Below are 24,604 nucleotides of genomic sequence, written 5' to 3'. Positions count from 1 at the left end.
ACACTCTTCATTTCCCTGCTGATACATCAAAGAAGAAGTTGCTGGTTTGTTTTTGTTTCTTTTTTTTTTCGCTATAGCAGCATAATGAGAACTTAACATGCAGCTGATTATTTCCCCTAACTCCCACTTCATTTTGGGAGACAGCACCTCCCAGGGCGCAGTTTCTCCCAGTCTGTGCGTGTGACCTATATTCGTCATACTCGAAACATGACCTTGTCCCTGGCTGAATGCAATAATTAGTTTCAATGCAAGCAACTTATCAAGCGATTCAGATCTTTCTGCAGAGCTGGCTTGCCAGTATTATTTTATCCAGCCACCCATCTTCCTGTCACTGCAAACTTTTGTCTCAGTGATTTCTTTTTTCCTCTTGACAGCCACTGAAGGCATGGAATAGTGCTGAGCTAAGGGCAGGAGCTCAGAAGTCCTAGTGAGAAACATCCCCATTTGTCAGAGATACCAACATATAAACATATTTTGTTTGGTTAGTTGGTTTTCAATTTGTTAATAATTTTAACTAGAAGAAAGTCTTACTGAAGTCTATATAAATCAACCATCTCTATCAATCAGACTTTCGAACACAGAAGAAGAACCGTATCAAGTTTACTTGGCGAGAACAGTTCTATATATAACCATCATGAGTAGCATTAGATAGATTACTGCCCTTTAAATTTTATGTATGGAGCTACTTATCGGCTAGTCATTGCTTTTGTCTGAAATGGGCAGGTTAGAGTTTATAAATACCCAGTTATCCTGTTTGTTCCCTTTTGTCACTGGCGAGACTAAAAATTGTTTTGTAAAAAACAGAACAATAGAAATTTTTGTTCCTAAAACTGACCTTGAAAAGTGAACACCAGTGTTTTGGGGACTATGAACTAAAAATTATTAAGGGCTACTGATTTTAAATCTACTTCTTTCACAAATTGCATTTGTTCTGGAATCTGCTGTTCTATTAAAGTCTCTACTGAACATGGAAAAAATAACATCAGAGCAGAGTCTACTTAAGGAAATCATCCCTTCTCAAGTCACTTTGACAAAATAAAGCTTTGCTCTTTCTGGTTTCTGTGCTTGACAAGAGAAGAACTGCCAAATAGGATTAGGCTACTGGTTAATTCAGTCCAAGTATTTCTGGCAATGGCCAGTGCCTTTTTTAAGAACAAAACTCATTAAATTTAAAAACAAATTGCAGATAAAAATTTTGTCTGGGCAATAAAGTGTCCCATTCACTCACGTTCTTGGGGCAAATCAAAAGAAGTTGATGTCACTGATTGAAGAATGACTGTGGGAAGAAGACTGGTCATGCCTACACCGAATCTTCTCAAGGAGGGTGTGTTGCCCTCCATCCCTGCACCCAGCAGGGTGATCTCCATCAGGTGCATCTCCATCCCTGCAGCCAGCCTACCGGAGGATGTCCTGCAGCATGCAGACCCCCCAGGCCAGGTCCTATGAGCTTCAGAAACCACCACCCACCACTGTCTGGGGTCACTTAGAGGAGGGTGAATCTGGTATTAGGGGAGCCTCAGGCAGGGCAGATCTACCTACAGAAATCAGTACTTGGAAGGAAGTGTTCATTGTAACTCCACTGGAAACACCCTACTTATGCAGTAATATCTCGGTGTCACAACTTTCTTCCCACACCCATACTTATCCCACACCATTTTCGCATCTGCCTGAGCTTTCTATACATTTTCTTGTCTGTATGCAGTGCTTATATACTTTCTGCAGAGCATTTGACTTTGGACTCGTACTTTCCTAAAGCCCTGAGCACCAGCAGTGACCCTTTCTTCTTTAACCTTAACATCCATACTACCTCTTCACCCAGAAGACTGGACCAAAGGCTCAGTTCAACAGAGGACAGTTACTACATTCACTTAACCACAGAAGGTCTTCATACAGCCTGGTGTTTTACACTGCAGCTATACTGAGAAGGGCAATATATCCCTGCACGCCTGGGAAATAAGGGTACTTGTGACCATTTAAATTAACCTTGATCTCCCTTTTCCTCTGAGATTCAAGTCAGTTTTAGACAGGGGCTCCAGGGGCTTTGTATACCAAATGCTGAGGCCAGTTTATTTCTCAAGTGAGATCTGTTATCACAGGCATTTCCAAGCAAGGCCAAGAAGCAAGGCTGCTCTGCCACTGAAAAGCTGCAGGTGCCTAAAATTTCTAGAATTTAGAAACAGCACAATATACAGCTGGATCAGTAAGAAAATTCTTTCTGTCCAACTCTTGACAGTCAGTGCCTCTGGGGGAAGGCAGGTAGATTTGGAGCAGCTTAGGAGTGGAGAGCTGACAAACAGGTCCACCGTCATGTAACAGCAGCAAAGCCAGAGAGATAGAAATATGTGATCACTGTATGGAAACCAAACCACAACAAAAGCAAAGGGATTTCCAAAGCCAACGCAACAAAGAGATGCATGATCGTAACTCCACAAGAGGGACAAATCCTGAGGTCCTGCCTCAAGTGAGCTTCCAGTGGGAGTCTGCCTATATCTAGATGGAGTAAAACCGCCTACAGATTTGGCCCAGTGTAAGATACCAACAAAGACACTTGAACCGATTTGCCCAGGGAAGGTGACGCTTGCTGATACCTCCATGGTCTCTCCACTCCAGTCATAATTTGACAATGTTTGTGGCTTGATTGCATGTGTTCAGCGAGGCAGCCCTGCACTTCCTATACCCCAAGGCTGCAGGACGCACGAGCGAGTCTCTGAGATGAGCCCCTGGCATCCCCCTCTTTCACATATCACACGTTCACCATCTGCGTTCTCATCTTCGGCCACGCCGCCACCCCTCGCCCAGGCTGCTGGGAGGTTTAGAAAGGCAGATGTTTTCAGTCTCTGTGGGGTCTGGTTGCAGGGGCTTTGGAAGTTACAGTACCTTAGGCCAGTGTTGTCTGGGATTCAATATTGCATTTAAGTGGTGACACATTGTGGGCAGGTGGGATCTATTATTGCATTATGGAGGCTGCTGCTTCCCTGAACAGGCTATGTTTTGTGTGTGAAGCGGGCCCACACCTGCTGGAGCTGGGACCTGGAAATGCGGAGGACGGAAGGCATGAGTCTGTGGTTTCCTGCCGTGAGGGGCATGTGCCTGCGGGGCATGCGAACGGGACTGCTCTCCGCTGAACGGCTGCGCTGTATGAAAGTGCCACCAACGTGAGGGTAGTGTTCTGTCTCCAGGGTTGAGGAGGAGAAAACGGAGGACGCCAGTCTTCTCAGGGGGCTGTACCTCGGGAGGGAGTGCTGAGAAGGCCTGTCCTCCTCCAACTGAAAAAGACCAAGAAGAGTGGAGGAAAAGGTGTCAGGCAAAGACTTGACTCGCCCCTGGTTTGTGATGCGCATGCTGCAGACATCTTCGCTGGCGGATGACAATTGCTTTTGCTCTACGTGGGGCTTACTTACTGCTCTGTGTCTACAAATTCCCGGGAATCCTACGGGCACCGTGGGAGCCTGCCATTACAGGCGGCCTGCCACGCTCTCCCCAGCCACACGCGGACACAAGTGACACCAGTAGTGTCGGGCTCTGCTACGTCAGTCCCCTCCTCTGGCTCTTCAGGCCTCACCTCTCTGTTCCTCTGGCATCACTCATCTTGACATGTCATTAGGCTATTCATACATCTTGTATATGGGTAACAGTCAAACTCTGAAAATACTCAGAAACCATGTGTACGAGAAAAGGTGAAACACCTGGCACTAAAATGATTATATGCATTTAAAAGCGAGGGATTCTCAAGGGCTCTTTCAATGAGTCTTATTAAAACTTGCTCCAGGGATTACTTTGGGGGCTGTTAGTGGACTTTTCTTTTCTCACACTTACACTGCTGGTCTCCAGATACACTTTCATATTGAGAACCTGCAGGGGGAGTGTTAATGCTTCCAGTTTTGGTAACCAGAGGACAGGCAGCAGCTGGAAAGGCAGGCAGAGTAATTCTCCTTTCAGTGAGAAATTCAAAACACAGAGCCATGGGAGGACGTGAGGAGAAGATGCACTCTTAGGTCCCTTTTCTGCTTCTGTGATCCTGGGATGGCCAGGAGAGGGAGGAAAGTATACTCACAGAGGAGAGCTTCTGCCAGGATGAGATCGCAGTCCCTACCTTCCCTTTATGCAGTGAATGGAAGAGAGAGGCATTAAGGGAATGACTTCAGATTCTTCACCCTGAAAATGCTAAGCCCTTCCTCCCCTTTCTACCTCTGCTATGAAACTAGTGATTTCACAGGGGCCAGCAACCTCAATTTTCAAAACCAGACCATTTTTCCTGGAATTACGTTTTTCCTTTCAAATCCATTCCCTTCCTTGTGCTGCACTTCTTTTCAGGAAGCCTCTGCAGGTTTCAAAATGTTATTGGGAAATGTGAAAAAGTAATATTGTATTTCCTTAGGCCAGCACTGCTCTCCTTACCTTACTAGAGATGTTGCCCTTGCAAATGATATGAGAAAAAGAGCTGAACTTCATCCAGTTTCATCTCTTTCCTGTCATCTTCAATATCTTTGCAGTGCTTTGAGGCAGGTATCTTAGCTTCAGAAGCATCTGAGAACTACTCAGCTTGCGGTGGGCATTAAATGTGAAAAGCAATTATTCACAGTCCTAAATGTACTGCATGTCACTGCATAGATCAGACTCTCAGATAATAATAATGTAATGCTGTCATACAGAGTATTTGAGAGAGACAAAGGAATTCTAGACAGCAGCCCTAATTTGTCATAAAGACAACCATTTCTTCTCTGCATAGTTGATGTAGAAATTCAGTCCTGGGTGTACTGTTTGTAGGCTGCACAACTGAGTATACTGGAATTCTTATTATTACTTTTTGCTTCATGTTTGGGCTCAGCATATTGTATGATTTCCAATGTATATATCATCCCAACATGCTAAAGACTTCTCAGATCAAAAAGGATCACTCCAACTACCCAGATGGACCTCCTTTACAGCACAGGACCAAGGACCTTTACCAGGCCACGAAGGGGCAAATTGCACAAGCGCACTTAGGTATTGCTGCCTCTTGGCTGAAGCTGAGGTTACAGACATCCCACTTTTCTTCACGGATGCTCTAACGCTTAAATTACACAGTCCATGCTGGAGGTGGTGCCCCCTTTTATCCCTTTGCCCTTGGCAACAATCAGGCTGGACCATCTTCCATCGGGCCTGTTCTGCTCGGTTTGGACAGGAGCAGTATGACACCTCTCATGTGAAGCCCCAGAAAAATGTGATGTTGATAGAGCTCAGTATATTTTAAAGATATAACATGTAATTAGGAATTTCTACTGAGGTTAAGGGTTGATTGTTAAGACCTGCATATATATAATGAGCATACATGAGCATTACTTCTCTTACAGTATCACCCTTTTGCTGATCCTTTATTCCTAACACATGGATGGACAGGGACCCTGAATCTGAAGAGCGTAAGGGACAGAGGCCAACTCTACATACATCCTTGTCCATCAGCTGGTAAGCTCTTCTCATGTGGAGGGAAGCCAGAGGAGCTTAATGTCAAAGAATCGCATCATCTACAACCGGCACCAAGTGCAGCTCAACAGGAATTACACTGAGTGAGGGGCAATGAGATTCTGCCCCTCTTCTGCAAATGCCCATTTCTCACCACTGAGAAATGGTCCCTCAGGTCCCCTTAGATGATGCTGTAGAAGGGAGAGGAAACCAAGACACATAGCACCTTTCTATATCTCAGTTTTTCTGCCATCGTTTTCCCCCAGCCTACCTCTCCTGCCCAGGGTTGTAAACCTGAGAGTCTGCTGCATTTCGCTTCTACATGTTGCTCAATTATTTCAGCCCAGCTTTTCTTCTTTTTGCCTCAGAGCCAGCAAAGCTGTAGTTTCTGTCCGCTGCTGCTGCTGTCTATGGGCACTCTGGGAGTGACAAGGATTTCCCTCATTACTGTCCCAGGGTCTGGGGCCACAGAGGCCACTGGGTCCAAAGTATAACTCGGAGAAAACTCTGCTCAGCTTTCAGTCCTCAGTGCAAATCAAACAGAGTTCCTCTAGGTAACAGACCCGGGACAACCCAGGGCTCTACACCACATGAACCAGAGAAGCAGCACAGATCACCCAAAATGCTAGACCTCTGTCCTTGTTATGAGGCAGCCCTCTCCTGTGTCTCTGTGTCCCTTCCCAAGGAATAATCATCACCGACTCAAATCAACGGAGGAAGAGAAGAGCATACTGGGGTTGCTGAAGTGGTTGTCCCCTGACCAGCTGTGCTGCTCCCAAGGTTATTAGGCAACGTTACAACTATAGCATCCCTCAGATGAGGCAATGATGAAGTTCAGGAGCATGAGGGCACCCGTGGGCTCAGCACCAGAACAGAGAATATTTTCTTGGCTCAGTGAGCTTCTCAGCAGAGGTTTTTACAGAAGAAAACTGGTGATTATAGGTAAAGTTGGACTCCCAGGTGAGGCTGGCCCAGGCAGCCTGTGTAATGTGCTTCTAACTGCCTCCTCTCTTACCCATGGTATTACCAACACAGGTCTCCATGCTGAGCATCCTTGCGTGATCTCTCAGCAAAGACGTCAATGGTGGGGCATGGCTGGGAAGGGCTCATAAGCTCCACAGCTGCTGCCCTCTCAGGGTCAAAACACGGACAACTTTAAATAAGTCCATTTGTGGCATTCTCCTGGCTGTGGGAGAAAAGAGGCCTAATACAGCATCAAGGGAGATTTTTTTTTAAAGAGTGATTCTAACTACACAGCTAAGTTGGTGAGGAAATGCACCCATGCCTCTTCACCTTGGGACCTTTTCTAAAAGATGGACTCGACTCTGGGAGATGGGACTGTAAGACACAGTGTAATCAAAACGCTCTCTGAACTCTGCAGAATATATCCAAGAATAGGTAAGGAAGAGTTAATATAATTTCGCACTACTGCTTCACTTTTCTTGTGTTTTTCAGATGTGAAATCATTTGGACAGGCATGTTTTAGGCAGGCAGGTCTCAAAACATTTTGAACAATGCCAATTGCACTAGCAGCAAGGGAGATTCAGTCAAGAAATACCTATGGGCACAGACAAACAGTCAGAAGTAATTGCTGAAACTCATAAATGTATGAACATTTGTATTTCTTTCCAATGCAGAAGGCAGCAGTAAGTTGCCATCTCTGTAAAGTGTCAGTGAATTTACTCAGCATACTTAAGAACTTGACAGATTTTTAAATTATATTGCTAGGTGTGGATATAAATTATTTTCAACAATAACAGCAATCCTATGTCAGGATTAGTATGTAACAGAAGTGCAGTTCAGTCTTCTTTTCCACTCATTTTCAGCTATTTCTATAGCTTTATCTGCACATTAGTGCATAAAAATAAGCAGAGATTTGTTAGTACGTTCCTGAAATGCATACATTAAAGTAAACCCTAAGAGCTCTGTTAAACAGCTTGCTGGGTGCTCAGTGCTGCACTGAGCAGTGCACAGACAGAAAGGCTTGAACAGAACATAGTTTCATATCAGACCTGTTCTCCCTCTATACCAGGGCTTCCCATGAGGTCTACGCTCTACTGCAGCTGTCTTCTTGTTAGCTGAAACTGGGAGACATCTAATATGTGAGAGTATTTGGGTCAGAAATTCCCCCTGGCTATTCAGAGCCTCCTCTGTACTTGACTTTCCCCACAGCAGCATCTGTTCATACTGTGCTCCCACCCACACAATTTCACGACGACACCACCATCCCTCACACTTGAACTACAATATCTTTCTTCCAACAGGTTCATACATTTGAACAAACATCTGAGCCATACATGAGGATAACTTGGGGAACTACAGGCTGGTCAGCCTGGAAGGGGCATGGAGCAAATCCTCCTGGAAGCCATTTCCAAACATATGAAGGAAAAGAAGGTGACTGAGAGCAGTCAGCATGGATATATGAAGGGGAAATCACGCCTGATAAACCTAATAGCTTTCTGTGATGAGATGACTGGGTGGGAGGTAGTTTACCTTGACTTTAGTAAGGTTTTTGACACTCTCTCCCATAACATCCTCATAGACAAAAGGATGAAATACGGGCTAGGTAAGCAGACAGAGCTGGATTGAAAACTGGCTCAGCTGCTGGGCCCAAAGTGTGGTGCTTAGGGAAGCAAAGTCCAGTGGTGTGGACTTTGTGACAAAGTCTGACTTTGTGACATTCACTAGTGGTGTGGCCAGGGGTTGATACTGGGGCCACTACTGTTTAACAACTTCATTAATGACCTGGATGATGGGATAGAGTGTGCCCTCAGTAGGTTCACAGATGATACAAAACTGCGAGGAGTGGCTGACACACCAGAGGTGTGTGCAGGATATTCTGAGGTGCTTGGATAGACTGGTGACACGGGGAAAAAAGGAATTTCATGAAGTACAACAAAGGGAAGTGCAAAGTCCTACACCTGGGGAGGAACATCTGGGCCACATTGGGGGCCAACTGTCTGGAAAGCAGTTTGACAGAGAAGTACCTGGAGGTCCTGGTGGACACTACGCTGAACACAAGCCAGCAAGGTGTCTTTGTGGGAAAAAGAGCCAAGAGCCTCCTGGGCTGCATTAGGAGGAGAGTTGTCAGCAGGTCGAGGGAGGTGATCCTTCCTCTCTACTCAGCACTGGTGAGGCCACACCTGGAGTCCTGTGTTCCAGTTTTGGGCTGTCCAGTACAAGAGAGACATGGATTTACTGGAGAGACTCCAGCAAAGGGTCACAGGGATGATGAAGGGACCGAAGCACCTCTTGTTTGAGGAAAGGTTAAGAGAGCTGGGACTGTTTAGTCTGGAGAAGAGAAGGCTCAGGGGGTTTCTTATCAACATTTATAAATACCTGATGGGTAAAAGAAGATGGATCCAGACTCTTCTCAGTGGTGCCCAGCAAAATGACAAGAAGAAACGGGCAGAAATCATACAGGAAATGCCATTTAAACATAAGGAAAAAGTTTTTTTACCATAAAGGTGATTGAACACTGGAACAGGTTGTGCAGAGAGGTTGTGGAGTCTCCACCCTCAGAGATACGCTGACTGGACACCGTCCTGAGCAACCTGCTCTAGTTGATCCATCTTGGAGCAGAGGGTGGGATGAGGTGATTTCTAGAGGTCCCTTCCAACCTCAACCATGCTGTGATTCTATGATAATCCAGAGTTTACTGTCCTTCTGCCAGTAACAAGTAATGGCTTGTATATTGGGGCCAGAGAACGGAGGAATAGAAGAAAGCATTAGAGCAGGGATCACCCGTTTGCTCTCAATTAGTACTCTACTGGCACCAACAGATGATCACCAGTTTTTGGGAGTCCAGAATGAGGTTCCAAATTGGTACAAGGCCTATGACCTTAGTCATGGTAGTTCTGCATTTAGTGACATTTTTACCTATCTTAAAGGCTCAGTTCATATTCAATGATAAGGAAGATTTACTCACATACACACGCTATCTAATCACAGTTTCAATCAAACCCAGAGGAAGCGCAAGCCTGAGCTACAGGAAACATCTGTCATTGCTAGTGAGGCCTTCAGTATTTTCATTAGTTAAGTTCTTGGTCAACTTCTTATTAGAGTCCCAACGAACTGTCCCTCCATCTCTGCTGTACCTAAGGAGAATGGGCTTCTGCTTTCCTTTAGGCACCAAGTTATTTTTCCTTTGAGAGTTAGCAGTTGGTTTTGTGACAGTAAATGGAAAAATATGAATGTCACTGCAAAGCTGTGTAGATAGAGGCAAGTGAAGGATCCAGACATCAAAGGAAGCACAACTAAATCCTGGCTGGTCAAAGAAGTCCAGTGTTGGTCTGTATGTAAAGGGCTTGGCCCAGCAGTAACTAGAGGATATTTCAGAACACAGGAGCAAAAAAATGCACAATCTGCTGGAGAACCAAGGCTGTCTAATCTATTAGCAGTGATTACCCGCAATCCCATTAATTTACCTTTTTTGACTGCTTTTTAAATATTACTGTGCAGTGATAAGCAGCCTTCATACTGCATCATACCCAACTTCCCCAGTCATTTCACACAGCAGTATTATGTGCGATGGACAAGAAGGCACCTCCAGCCTTTTTTAGCTACACATAAGGTATATTATGTCAGTGAAGTGTCCCTGCTGGTTCTTACAGCTGGTTCTTACCAGCTGGCTCTTGCCATGTTCATTGCATCTTGCAGATCTTGCAGGTCTTGCACTGACCAGCCTAGTAAGTGTACAGACAGAGCAAATTCAGACACAGACCCTTCCAACTCTGCCCATCTTGCTTATGCAACCTCTAGATATCTGAGGCATTCAATATACTGGCTTTATACAGCAAACACTTCCACCTAGGAACCTTGCAACTGGACACAGTCTCCATGAGAAGCATGTACTGCTACTATTCCGTGCTCAGCAGGACAGTCCCACTACTGCTTGCTGTCAGTATTTCTATCCTTCCTCTAAATGCTGTAGCCTCATACACCTTAGCAAGGAATGCCTTGCCTGGCAGGCAAGGCTTTGGTTTGATTCTTTATTTATATAGTTTCTTGTATCATTCATGCTTTGCTGCCAAAACTAACAGTCCTTTTTTTAACTTGTACCTTTCCGGGATCCAGAGAAGAGAAGAATCTTGGCAAGACCTGAACAGAAGGATGTTCTTTTAATATTCTCCAGTCCAGTGAACACTCCCTCAGAGAATATGTTCAAGGGGGAATGGGGGATGGAGTTACCATCTTGCAGAGAGGAACAAGCAGACTGCATGAACGCCTGCCATGGGAGGGTATCACCGTGTACGTGATCTGAAACTCGCCTGCTCTTTGCTGCACTTATGGATCCCATGTCCATGAGAGATCCTTGTTAATGTACAAATACAAAAAGCCCTCAGGAGAACAATTTTGTCGTCCCTTGCAGTGGGGACGACACTCTGGAACAGACTTCTTCTGAAATGTCTGAGAAATGAATATTAGATATGACAAAGGAACTCTCAGCCTAACAGTATATCATGTTTTTCAAAGTAATCTAATAAATTACCTCCCACTAAAAACTGAACTTCTTTATATCTTCAGAGGATCACAGAAAAAAGCAAAACCAAAAGAAAAAAGCCCACTAGAACTGTCTGGAAAAAACACAGTAGATAAAGAACATTTCTGTGAGTAAATACCTGGTAACACCAATGCCAGTCACTGAAGTTGGGTTGACAGGATGTGTATGCTGGTTACTCTGAGCTTTTTATTAGGTACTTAGAAGAAAGTTTGATTTCAGGGAGTTATTTTATGATTTGCCTTGCTGCAGGCCTGCCCACTGCTGATGTGTGGTTAGACTAGAGGGCATTCTCTTGCCATACACTGCTGTTGCTGCTGAGAATCTATGTGGAGAAGATTTGCTAGCGACACCTCCATACTACTAAGCAGTTATTAACAAAACACCGTGGGAGAGCAATAAGAGAACTGATTAAAGATACCCACAACCACAACTGTGCTCTCCTCTTGCCCCTGTGCCAAAACGGCTGAAAGACCTTGATAACAGTGTGTCCTTAGTAGGGGACAATGTTACTAGCTATAGGGAGCACTTCTAAGGTGTTCACAACATTTGCAAGCACTGTCAGAGTGTTTCACAAGAGCATCCATGCTTGGAATCACAGACTTCTCCAGCACAGCTGAGGTTTCCTAAGATGATGCTATGCTAGGCAACAAGATACAGACACAGGGATCTTACCTGTCTCTGAGGACCAGTAGGTTCAGATTCTCGTCTCCTTTGTCGGATAGCTGGTGCTGAATGTAGGGGGGAGTGGGCTGGACTTCCTGTCTGCTGTTCGTGTTTACTGTCAGATACTGTTTGAGAAGGTCCTTCGTGTCTGTGGGAACTGTCCTCCTCAGTCACAGGCTGCATACCCCGACTTCGCCCATCATGCGTCTTCGGCCTGACTGCAGCATCTGCTCCCAAGCGCCTTCTCTCCTCACCCTCTTCAATAGGTCTTAGCTCCTCAGGCTCCTCATCCGTGGTTCCAGAGGTGCTTGGCTCAGCACCTGGGTGAAAGTCCTTCAGCTCTGTCTCCTTATCAATGATAACCCACTCCTTGCTATCAAAGTCCTCCTCCTCTGCGAGCGGCACTGAGCGGAAAGCATTGCTGAGGGCTTCATGTTCCACCGAAGCGGACACATCCATCCTACCACTTGCCTGCCGGTCAGCCTGGCCAGTATCAATGGACAGCATCTGGGCTGGCTGGGAGGAGCACACAAGCCGTGATGGAGAGCCAGGTAAATCCATTCGAGATCTAAAGACAGAACATGAAGCCGTTAAAAATACATCAGATGCGTGATAAAAGTTAGGAATCATAAGACTTGAGAGAAAACCTGTATAGACTGTCTCACTCATTTCTCAGTATGCTTCAGAAAGACAGGCTTAAGCAAAAATATTTCTGTAGAACCTACAATGGCATGAAGATGTTCCCCCTGAAGTGCTTCAGTATGACAGCCAATTGAGCATCTCTCTTCCTTATAGATGACAGGATGATAACCAGTTTCTCCCAACAACACCAATATACTCTTTTCCCCTTTGGTAAGTTCTACTGGTTTGTGAAAACCAAACCAAAGCAAAACACCCCTAAGTCTACTGTCTGACTCAACACTGTCTCTGCTGGGCTCCTATAACCTCTTCAGCTGCATTGTGCTAGCTCTATGGTGGCCACTGAGGCCTCTAAGGTGGCCACATGAGCTCTTCAAAGATAGCAAGAATCTTTGATCCCATTGTGCACAGATGACCCCAAAATACTTCAGAGGAGCAGGAAGGAAATATGGCAAGTATCCTTTTACAAAAGGTAGTATAATGTTCAGTGGTTCACAGTCTAAACAGCAGCAGCTTCTGCAGTCATGCAGAAATACCTTTCAAAAAGGTCTGGAAGCTCTCTGTGCCCCAATGGCCCTGGCAGCATCTCAGCTGGAAAAGCCAGTGGCACTTCTGTCTTTCTGCTCCCCAGTGTTACGATCGACACCTCTCATTTGACCTGCACATGCTGCTTGCTTTGCTTCTCGATCTACCACTGGGGCTAGCAGCTTGCTGCTCAAAGCCACAGTGTCTGCTGCCCAGAAAAAGACAGCTGCAGTGTATTTTACAAAAGGATTTCAACAAGGAACATACAGGAGCCTTGCAGACTCTTCTGAGAAAAAAATATCCGTGTGTGAGAAAGCATGAGGGGAAACAGAGAAGAGACTGACCATCGGGTGAGGGTTGCTAAGCAAAACTGGTTATCTGTTACACAGTGGAAGGTCAGAGCTGAAATGGGAAGAATTACAAGCAAAAATGAAAAATTTTTGATGAAGAAAGGGGAATTAGAGAAGGAGGTGAACCAAAGGTTGACAGAGAGAAAGTTGTGGGCAAAACCAAAGATCTCGGCAAAAACCATCTGATGGATCTGAAAGAAGCAAGCCTTAAAAATACATTATTGCAAACAGGGAACACTAAATATGCAGAGTAAGAATGAAAAATGGTCTACACTTTGTGTATGAAGAAGAACTGGATTTTAAAGAGCTGTTACTAAAAAAATAAAAGAAACTCTGGATTTAGCCAATGTCTTCATCCATTCCACAGCAGAGGAGAGACTCCTGGAGTGGAAGAATTTACTCCAGAAAGCCAGAAGAATTTCTCAGTGCTGGAAGTCAGGTGTGTGTTGTGAAAAGATGAAAAAGGACTAAAATGACTGCATGGCAGAATAGGATTGTATTTGCACCACACTTGGTGCAGACTACTTGGAAGATGAAAAAAGACCTTGATTTTAAAAACAGGAGCTGAGGGAAGAAGGCAGGAGAAAGGGATCTATTTTAGATAAAACACATTTTCTGTATTTTTCTTAGCATAATGCTGAGTAGACAAGAATGGGGAGAAATAAAGGAAGGAGTTAAAAGCATTCAGTGAATATACAGGGCTAGTGTTCCTGATATTGTTATAAATAGCTTTTTTCCCTTCCTATTTTAAAGAGCCTTTCTTCTGAGCAAGAAAAAGAAGAGGCAGCAAGACCAAAGATTTGTTATTCAAACCCTAAATTATTAATAGCAACACAAACAATCTTCCCTGAATTACAGAGAAGCATTAGAGCTTCCCCCAGCCACCTAGAATAAAACAGTACCTAAAAAACTGGGGGTAGTGCTAGGGGCTCATCCTCTCTCTAGTTCTTTTTGATCCTTCTTCATTTCCCGCTACCGTCTCCTTGTGACTGTTCCCCTTGGTTGAAGATGTCAGATTTTCTCCGAGAAGAAGGCCTGCCTCTCCCCTAGCTTTTTTAGAGGGTCATTTCACCAGTACATCCTGCAACCACAGTCCACGCCCTGACTTTCAATGGGAAGAGGAAGACAGAGTAACAAAGGATTGAAGGAGGTTACCAGCACCAAGGGCTTATGTCTTGTAACACGTGTTCTCCAGCACACAATACTTTAAATTCTTTTCATTATTTTTATTATTCTTGCTTTTTTGTTTATTTCTTTGCTGTGGATCTGAAAGAAGGTATTCCTATTACCCTCAAAATCAGGGTGTAATGTGTACTTTTCACATGCAAACAAGTGCAATGCTGTATGCTGAAAAATGAATACTATTATTACTATTAATGAAAAATAGTAACCCACCAGATCAGGATCTGCCAGCTAGCTCCCAGAATGTATGTATCCTAACAACATCCATTCTTCCCTCCCACCTCAGCCCAGCCAAAAGTCTTGTGACTGTTTACATTATCGCCAACCTAATGCTTTGCCTTCCCTCTGACGAATGTCCCTCCTTCCATCTGTGATGTTCTTTCCATCCACGGACAGGATGAGAATCATTCCCACTGACTCTCCTTATTAACAGACATGAATGCCTCATCAGAAAGATCATAAAGCCCATGAACACCTCCACCCAGAAATGAACTTCCAGTGCCTGCTGATCTAATGATTAGGTTGGTCTGAGCAGTCGATCCTCAAGACTGCTAAAAGCAGTAGGAGGCTACAGAGGGTGAGCAAACCTTCTTTCATGTAGATCTGCTTTGCCATCAGCCGTGGAGAGGCGTTCTGACTCAGGGCTGTTCACACGGCGGTATCTTAGGGAGCGCACCTGCGCGGTAGGGGACTCCGGAGGCACTCGGACAGGGGAACTGGGGCAGACACCATTTCTCTGCTCCTCTTCCACCATGCACTGAGTCTGTAGGGGGTAAACACAGAGAATTTCAAAATTGGACCAAAGACATTGATTTCCCATCCTTCACTGTTGCTCTGTGCTTTCTTCCAGGATACAGGTTCAGCTGCATTTTCACAATCTACACAAGCAACGTTTGAAGGAATGCAAGGGCCCATATGCCCTGGCAATTATCTAGTATTAAAAAAGTATGGATTTTAAGTAAGTTCAAATATTTAAACATCTTTACAAGGTGGCCTTTGCATTTCAATTACCCTGAATAGTTGATCCAGAGGGGTTATCATGGGCTAACCTACCGCATACACAAACCCTAACTGCTTATCCACAATGTGTAAGTCCTTGTTTGTCAATATTCGTCTATGCATTATATTGCAACGTACATACTTTTACTTCCGATGAACTTGATGTGACTCAACCATCTCCTGATTCCCAGCCTGGTTTTATGGGGTTTTTTTCCTTCCCTTTTTTTTTTTTTTTTTTTTTTAAGTCTTGATACTCTAAACAAAGTCCTCCAGGATGTATACTCCGCCACAACATCTGTACAGACCTAAGGTCGTGCAGGGACCTGAACATGTTCATGGACACTTGTGAGCATTGAGTGTTCATACTCTACCAGTACATATTTTCAGTTTTCATATGGCCTTAGTGAATTTGATTTCTTTTTTTTTTTTAATTTAGCAGCAGACAAAGGAGCAAAAGTAGGTGACTGTAACACAGTTGCCTTCTGCCTTCCACTGTGCTGCTTCCCCTTGGAAAAGAAGAGACCTGCTTAGGCAAAGCATAGAGGCAAAATGGTCTGAGGGCTACAGCAGCAGCCTAGGATTTTCATTTAACCCTGTTGTGCTGCCAGCCATGCAACATCAACTGCCACACACTGCCTTTGTGTGGGGATGTGCATTGAGGTGCCAGTGCAAATTCCTAGTATGGAGAGTGTTCACCCTTCTCTGCAGCGTGTCCTACATTCATTTGTCCTCTATTAATGCCAGAGGCTCTGAATGTAAGCAGCCTTCTCGGTAAAATGCTGCTGATCAGGACAGTTGCATTTATGTGTGTGCTGTGTATACGGCAAGTCAGTCAGTGTCCATAAACGAGCAGATCTGAACTATCCAGGCTGGGTTTGGAATGCGCATCTAAGGAGCCTCTGCAGCTAGGGAGAGTGGAGGAGAGCTTTCAGGCATTACAGGAAAAGCAGAACAGATGATAATGATTTAATCTGTAATCCATTCAGGCCAGGGGAAGGTTAGTGACAAAGGAAGGTCAAATGTGTTTGTGAAAGGAGCAAAGTGCTGACATAACTGTAGAGTAACAGGTAACCTGGTAAGATCCAGGAGCAGAGAACTGGAGGAAGATGTGGGAGAGAAGGAAGAGGCTTCTGAAAAAACCCAGAATGAGCACTTTGATCCAGCAGAGGAAGGAGAACCAGAAGGAGGATTTAGAAAGGTCAGCGACAGTAAGCAAGGAAACCATCCTTAGCACAGAAATGGGAGAATTGGGACAGCAGGAGATCTGAACTGTGTGAACAGAGAAATAAGGATGACCTTAGAGAGGTATTGGGAAGAAAAAATATGGCATGATCTACTCATCACCTAAATAAAAGAGCAAGACAGGGAAAGCGAGAGTTACTTCTAGTGCTACAAGACTGGAAGATGAAGGATGGTGACGCTGTAGTAGCAGAAGGGTGTTTTACACACCAGCTGCCCTTGCAGTTCTGAAAGACACAAGGGATGCCTGAGATTACAAGCAGAGGTGAAGCTGTGCCCTTACACATCAAATCTGCAGCCTCCTTTTTTTCTCCATGTGATGACTGTGACTTAAATAAAACTGATTCTCTCTCAGAGAACAGTCCGACTAAAGATAATAAGCCTAGCAGAGCGAAAGGACAGGCAAGAGTCAGACTAAAGATAACAACCCTCACAGAGAGAAAGGACAGACTTTAGCTTTGGAAAGCATGATGCCCTGGGCTCTATTTCATAGACTGCCGCGTAGCTACAGAGCTTGGCAGATCTGAAGTGCTTATTGCCACGCTAACTCCCTAAGCTCCTTTGCCAGTAAACTGACAAGAAATAGCATACCCCTTGGCAGGAGAGTCACCTGGTCATGCTCTGGATCTTGTAGAAACTTCTCCTATCTCTAGCTGCTGTTATGACAGGGCTTGCGAATGACACGTTGGGTACCTAAGACATGACGTACAACTAGCATGCAGAAAGGACGTTTAGGACTCCCTTGTGCACATCTCAGTCTGACTGAAGAGCATCAAGGCACCTGGTGGTTCAAAGGAACAGAAAAACACATAGGAGTTACCAGGATTATTCTGTAATACACTTTTTGTATGTTGTGGAAACAGAACCGTCCCACTCTACCAGGTTTTTCTTATTTCATGTGCCTTCAAATTCTGGGAATACACACAGTTCACAGTAAGAGATGAAGAAGTGATCTGAACTTGGTTTATAATTCTCAGGATTGGGGAATGCCGCTGGTAACGTTCCATACGGATAATATGTTGATCCAAATTATTTGCATTGGAGAATTTGAAGCAAGTTTAGATGAGATTATTTTTTGTCCATGAATAATATTTTCTAGTAAGACTAAGGATAGTGGAGATATCTACAGGGCTGAAAGAAAGACTAACTTTGTGCCTGTAGAGACTGAAGTGAATTCTGGTCAGACTCAGAAGACTGGTAGATTTAACATGCTAGTCCACAAATGTCCATTAAAGACATGTTTGTGAAGTGAATCCGGTATGCCCTGATAATATTTTAAGTCTGTTTGATGAAGGTTTCTCTGCTAACAGATTCTGTATGTATCTGATGTCATGACATGTGACATTCTGGTTTTTAAATAAGAATTGAGATCAACACAACAAATACTAATTTACTTACAATATGTAAGTTGATCTAATAAATCAACTAACTGGTAGATTCTCATATTTAACATTTACTATGGAATCATCATTCAAAGGGGATGCTGCCAAGAAATTAGGCAACATTTACAAGAAAGGACTGAGAAACAGTTTAGGGATTATGAGGAAAACCAACTGAAGTATACACTTTATGCAAGCTAAAAGGTCTAATATGATCTTGGAATGCAGAAATATGAGAATATTAACTGATGGTTTCTCTCACTCTTCACAGGGGTGAAACCATCATTAGATGCTCTTTATAGGTTGTGCTAACCTTAGAAAGGAAAGTTTAAAAACTGGAAGAGAAAAATTAGTGATGATTCAAGATGTAGAAAAATAGGGCTTGATGACGAAATTTATTTACGCAAGAGGTTAGGACACAATAAAATTTTGGTTTATAATTTCCAAAGCTGGGACATTTCTGATATTGTATCAGCTATGCAAGGACTAGAATTGTCTTGCTTCAAGTATCAAGATCCTAGATAACGACATAATGATTGTATGGAAGATTCACTCTAGCATTATTAGCCCCCAAAATGACATTTGCATAAAGATCCAAATTGATCCCAATGGCTTTTACTCTGTGAAAAACTTGTTTGTAATTTTCCATTTCCACAGGGAAATTCCACAGTGCTTTTTGGGCTGCACTATGCAGGATGCTACATCAGTGGATCCGAGCGGCTTCTAGCAGTCTATGAATCCATTGCCCTAAATCCAACAGCCACAGGAGATAAATAAATGTTCTTTACTTTGCTGATGCTGATCCTGAGTTTGTTGCGATTCACATCTGTCTCTTCCCAAACTTCAGCCTCATTGAAAGGGGTGTTTGGAGCTTGACCAAGACCTTCCACTGGCCGGCCTGACAGGATGGGAGGAGCATTCTCTTGATCACTCAGATGTTCACCCTGTAGGACATCCTCAGTGTTCTCACGAAGCAAGTCCCCAGGTACTGGAGTGACATTAACCACCCTATGGAAGAGACAAGGTAAAATTATTAGTACTTAAAGAAGGAGGCCTATCACACTGCCCCACAGAAAATCCTTAGCAGTTTTTAGGGTATTATCAGATTGAAAAAACAGGCAGCCCAGCATTATCCTAGACATGACAACCCAAAACAGAACAGGAGGATTCCACCTCATGCATAGCCACAAAGACAGTGGGATGGATCAGTGAAAGCGTCTTGGGACCCTTGATATCAAGGCTGCAAAATTCTTCAGAAATGCCCATTACACAATATTTAGCTTAGAAGAAACTTCCCTTCTTTGCATAAGCAAATGAAGCTTAATAGGCCTTATAGCTTTTGTCTTCTATAATAAGCTTTTATCTTCTATAATACTACTAAAGATTATTGTTATCCCTTAAAGTCAGCCCCCCCCCAAAGCATCAACACAAGACTAGTGAACTAAGCCTTGATCAACTTTTGTTTGGATTCATCTCCAACTCTGAGCACCGAGCTCTGTCTACCTTTGCACGAGCACAGGAAACACCCTGTAAAACTCAAGGAGCTTTGTTCGAGGCGTGACTGGTGCATGCACTCTGTTGTATTCAGCTCACTATCGATCACAAGCAAGGCAACAACTGCCTCACAGTAGGTGCTCTCACAGAAACTCCAGCCTTGTGTGCCATATAATATGCAAAACAGCCAAGCATATGGGCTCCATCAATCCTTGCCAAAGGTCTCCAGACATCCCTTAATGTGACTCCAAACCCCACACTCATCCCCAGTAGAAAATGTGTTTTCAGCACAGCAAGGGTCTGAAACCGGATTCCACCACCTTAGCTATATGTTAATATATATAAAGTCAAATCAAGTGGTGGCTGCATGCAGCTCCAACTTCCCAGGATCATAATGGCCTTGAAATTTTTTAAAAATTAACTTGTTACTGAGCTTGTTTGATGCGGAATTCACGGACTCTTCACATGACCAATATGACCAGAAGAAAGCCAACTTTATTATGCTCAAAGCGCATCTTATAATATATTTTCTACTTCCATACATTCTTTTGCTCAAGCTCTAATTGGCTGCAAATACTGTCCATGCAACTATCATGCTTCTTAGAAAGGATGCGGATAGGTGCTTATGCTATGCATAGCTTCTACGTAAATTAGACACAGGTTCTTTGTCTAGCACACAAGCTCTTTGTCTCACCTTGTTACTAAGACTCTATTTCTTATTTTTATCTATCTCCGGTTCCACAAGCATCCATCCCTTGATCCACAAGCTTGCTTCTTTGTATAACTCTCTGCATTTTTCCCACATCTTAAAAATGTCCTCCAACTCATTGCTAACATAAAATGATCCTACATGCGTTCAGATAGTCACGTAGCCCATATTCAGTGTGTCTGGCTTGCTCACAATATGTCCCCTGTCTTCCAGATATCCCACACTTGTTATTGAGGATGTCCATAGTATGATTGGTGCAACTGCAATACTCACCCAAACATGGCTGCTGTTTGCCTGGTGTTTTGCTGTGGTGGAGTAGAGGTGCTAGTGGACAACAAGATATCTGTACCAGCCTTCTCCCAGTCAAAGGCTTCATTTTCAGTGATACCTCTTTCTTTCATGCTGTTCTCAAAAACGGACATGATTAACTGGAATAAATTTACAAAAACAATTTATATTAAGTAGCTGAAGGTGGCCGTCACAAAAAATCTGAAGTATGAGCATGAGGACAAAGTGCAGCTTATAATCTCCATCTTGCCTACGAAAGATACTGAGAGATGAAAGCAAATGTCATAAAACTGTATCAGTTGTTTCTCAGGCTGGTTTTGGTTTGGCAACTTAGATTTCTTTAAATCTACGAAAGAAGTGCATGCAACATTTTGACACTGATTTGATGAAATCTTGCAGTTGACTTGCTACTCTAACTCTAAAGCCTTAACTTCAGCTCAGCTTTCCTGTAGATTAAACATATGCAGAATAGTACATTTGATACGTCAAGGGCTGCCAGAAGATGTAAACACAACAGGAAAACCTAGTCCGAGGATGCAGACTCGTTGCAGTGTCTGGCTCAAATACAGCTTGGTTAGAAGCCCTATGATATGCTTATACGTGGCCTCTGCAGAAGAAAATAAAACTGTAAAAGGGATGATAAAATTGTCTTTGTAAGATGGCAGATACAAATGCTCATGCTGACGTGGTTTATGTTTGTTGCTTTCTAAGAACAGATACTCTTTAGGAGAGAATGAAACTACTGGCAACAGTGCTCCGTGCATCAATGCATTACCCAGGGAAATCTGATGTTCTGCTGTCAAAGGGAAACTGGATGCTATAGGTCAACAGAGTCGTACGTGAGGTCCTGCATTCTAATAGTATTATTCAGCTAAATAATGCAGAACTGAGAGGATTCAGCCTAAAGTCTATATGGAGAGAGAATATGGTGACAAATACATTTGGCTGATGGCATGCAATTACCACTAAGTTATCAATAAAAATTACCATGACCAAACCCCCCATTTGTTTGCATTTACATTCGAGTTCTCTTTATCAGCATGATCAGAAGGCCAGGAGAGCCTGCCATTTCCTACTACCTTCCACCAAACTGCAGTAAAATGCCTATTTGCAGCTTTCCATTGAGCCATCTTTTTCCTCCTTTTTGTGACCTAGATTCCTAGAATTAGGTGCTCCATTCCTGCAGTGGTACCATGTTTGACTAAAAGAATTCCCAGAGTTGACTGTTAGCCAGACCAAGGAACAGGTAACAACACCTCTCCAGAGAGTGGATGTGACATGGCAGAGGTAGCAGCTTCTTTGATTTGAAAGGGATTTTACTGTTGTGACAGTTTAGTATGATAGGATTGTACTTCTGCTTGTTGGCCTCGTGTCACGATGCCCCCTTTCATCTCTGATGGAAACAGGAGTTGTGCTGCTGCTGTTGGCAGGGAATTTCTTGCTCAAAACTGAATGTGAGTAACTAAAGGGTCACAGTCTTGCTTTTAGGAAATGTATTTCTGGTATTTAGTAAACTTAGATGGATGCTTCCTCATGAATTTGCCTAATGACTTACTGAATACATGAGCTTTTGGACTACACCTATCTTATGGCAAAGAACGTGAACTATCTTCTTTGCTCATTCAAACCTGCCACTTGCTAATTTCATTTGGCAGTTCCTCATTTTCATATCAGAAGCAGCAGGAAACAATAATTCTTCATTCACTTCTTGCCATTCTGCCTTGGATTTTAAAGATGTCATGTACATTAGAGTCCTCTCTTTTTTTGCAACTGTACTGTCCCAGACTAATTAGTCTCTCCATATCTGGAAATGAATCTGTCTCCAGCCTCCTTGTTACTCTTCCCTACAACTTCTCTGATTTCAAGATATCTTTTTCTAGATGCAGCAATGGAACTACACAAAGTATTTAAGTGTATGCTTCACACAGATTTACATGGTAGTATAAGGATATTTTCTGTTTACCCTCTAATACTACTCTAATTATTCTTAGGATTATATTTGCTTTCTGACTGCTATTTTGGCAAGGATTACTGTCAAATGTCTTTTAGAAATTAATATCCCCACATCCTCAAAGACTCCTTCTAAGAACTCCATACATTTGTAGATGACGCCCTTAGAAAAGCCATACTGACTTCTGCTCATTAAATCATCCTCACTCATCTGTCCACTAATCCCAGTCTTTATCACAGTTTCTGATTCGTGATGTACATATCAGTGTCAGGGACTGGTATCTTCTGAAGCCATTTAAAAATCGGTACCGTTTCTGCCACCCTCCATTCCTTTAATACCGAAGCAGTCTGAAGTAAGAAAACACGTGCTAAAATTAAAAGTTCAGCTGTCTTATTCTTAGCATTCCTTCATGCCGTCAAGGACTCACTCAGTCAAAACAACTTTTGTTACTTTCTGCTAGAACTTCTTCTGCAATGCTTGCATTTGACTTTGCAGGCCATTTGGGATTTTACAGACCTCTTGTATTTCCTGTATGGTCTTTTTTCGGAGGCTGAAGGATACTAGTGTCCTCAGCTGCCGTTATTCTCAAGTTGTTCCATGGTTTTACTGAGCCTTCTCAGCTTTCTCTGAATCCTTTTACACTTCTGATGAAATGACAAAGCTTTACAAGGAGGAAAGTGGAGTAGGAAACTGCACAGCAGAATTCCAACATCCAGTGATCCCAGAAGTCATGCAAAGAGTTACTGGATCCTGTCTCGGGATCCTCTGCCTCCAGACACAATATTACTAGGGACCAGAAGAGTTTCCACAGTCACTGCAAAGCGTCCCATACCGAGTGTCCTTCTGCTGGGCCCAAGAACAGCTAACTTCGCAGGGCCAGGAGGAAGATGACAAGAGATCCCTCAGTTACACAGGATGTCAGATAAGGAGCACAGCAAGAGCCTTGGCAGGAGGTGCTACAGATGCAGAGGGCTGGAACTCAAAGTTTCAGTTGCAAGGGAACTCAGGCGATCACCTAGTCCACTCCCTACTCAAAGGAGGGCTTACCTTCAAGGCAGATCCAGTTTCAAAGTCAGATCAGCTTGCTCAATGCCCTGGCAAGTTATGTTCTGACTATCTCCAAGGAGGGAGATCCCACTACTGTTCACATCCTCCTGGTCGTAACTTTTTCTCGTATAGCTATTTGCAATTTCCCTTGTTGCAGATTGTGTCAGCTGCATCTCATCCTTTCACTGTGCACCTCAGAAGAGTCTACCTCAGTCTTCCCCATAGGTAGCAGAAGGCAAAACCAGGATCCACTTTGATCCTTCCCTTCTTAAGGTCAGAGAAACCCACTTCTCTCAGCCTCTTTCCTTATGGCATGTGCTCTAGCTCCCAGTCATCTTGGTGGCCTTCCACTGGCCTCGCTCCAGTTTATGTCTGTCTTGTACTGGACACAGCTTTCCCGACATGATTTAACAAGTGCCTAAAAGAAAGGAATAATCACTGCTCTTACACTGCTGGCTATGCTCTTCCTAATACAGCCCAACATGCGGGTAGCGTGCTTCGTCACGAGTACAGACTACTGTTTCATGGTCACCACTAACACACACAGGTCTGCAGAAGCAGAGCTCCTCCCTAGCCAGTTAGTTGATCCCCAGCCTGTACTGTTCCACGTATTTATTCCATCCCAAGTGCAGGACTTTGTACTTGCCTTTGCTGAACCTCATGAGGTTCATAAGCCCATCAAGGCCTCTCTGAGTATCAGTACTACCCTTTAGCATATCAGCTGCTTCTCCCAAATTGGTATCTCCTGTGAACTGGTTGAAAGCGTGCTCTGTCCCCCTGTTCCATCGTCTAGGTCTTTAATGAAGACACTGAACACTGTTAGCTCCAGTTCTGTTCCCTGAGAGATACCACTAGTGGCTAGCCACCAACTGAATTTTGCATTGCTGATCACAACCCTCTGACACCAGTGATCCGGACAATCTGTCACCAACCTTGTGGTCTGCTTATTCAAACCATCTCTTTCCAATCTGGCTATGAAGACGTTATGAGAGACTGTGTAAAATCAAGGTAGATAACATTCACTGCTCTCTGTGTCCTTAGAAACAGTCACCTCCTCACAGAAGGCTGATCATGTTGGTCAGGTATACTCTGTCCTGCATAAATCCATGCTGTCTCTTCCCAGTCCCCTTCTAACCTTTCGTGTACCTGGACATGCGTTCCAAAAGCAGTTATTTCAAAATGAACCCAGCATCC

The 24,604-nt window shown here is 43.8% G+C and overlaps 1 protein-coding gene across 1 annotated transcript in view; it reads right to left on the bottom strand.

Annotated features, from left to right (window-relative positions):
- Nucleotides 1–24,604, bottom strand: part of TTBK1 (tau tubulin kinase 1) — a 97,103-nt gene that overhangs the window by 18,122 nt on the left and 54,377 nt on the right. Inside the window, exons 10-14 of the mRNA XM_009706875.1 lie at nucleotides 20,398–20,552; nucleotides 18,710–18,929; nucleotides 14,892–15,067; nucleotides 11,618–12,176; nucleotides 3,229–3,252 (exon numbers count right to left, since the gene is read on the bottom strand). Coding sequence (XP_009705177.1) covers nucleotides 3,229–3,252; nucleotides 11,618–12,176; nucleotides 14,892–15,067; nucleotides 18,710–18,929; nucleotides 20,398–20,552 — 1,134 coding nt within the window. The remainder of the gene's footprint in view (nucleotides 1–3,228; nucleotides 3,253–11,617; nucleotides 12,177–14,891; nucleotides 15,068–18,709; nucleotides 18,930–20,397; nucleotides 20,553–24,604) is intronic.

The sequence above is a fragment of the Cariama cristata genome, unplaced genomic scaffold, assembly GCF_000690535.1.
Source record: "Cariama cristata isolate BGI_N322 unplaced genomic scaffold, ASM69053v1 scaffold17080, whole genome shotgun sequence".
NCBI lineage: Eukaryota > Metazoa > Chordata > Aves > Cariamiformes > Cariamidae > Cariama > Cariama cristata.
This window is presented reverse-complemented; position numbering and strand designations above follow the sequence as displayed.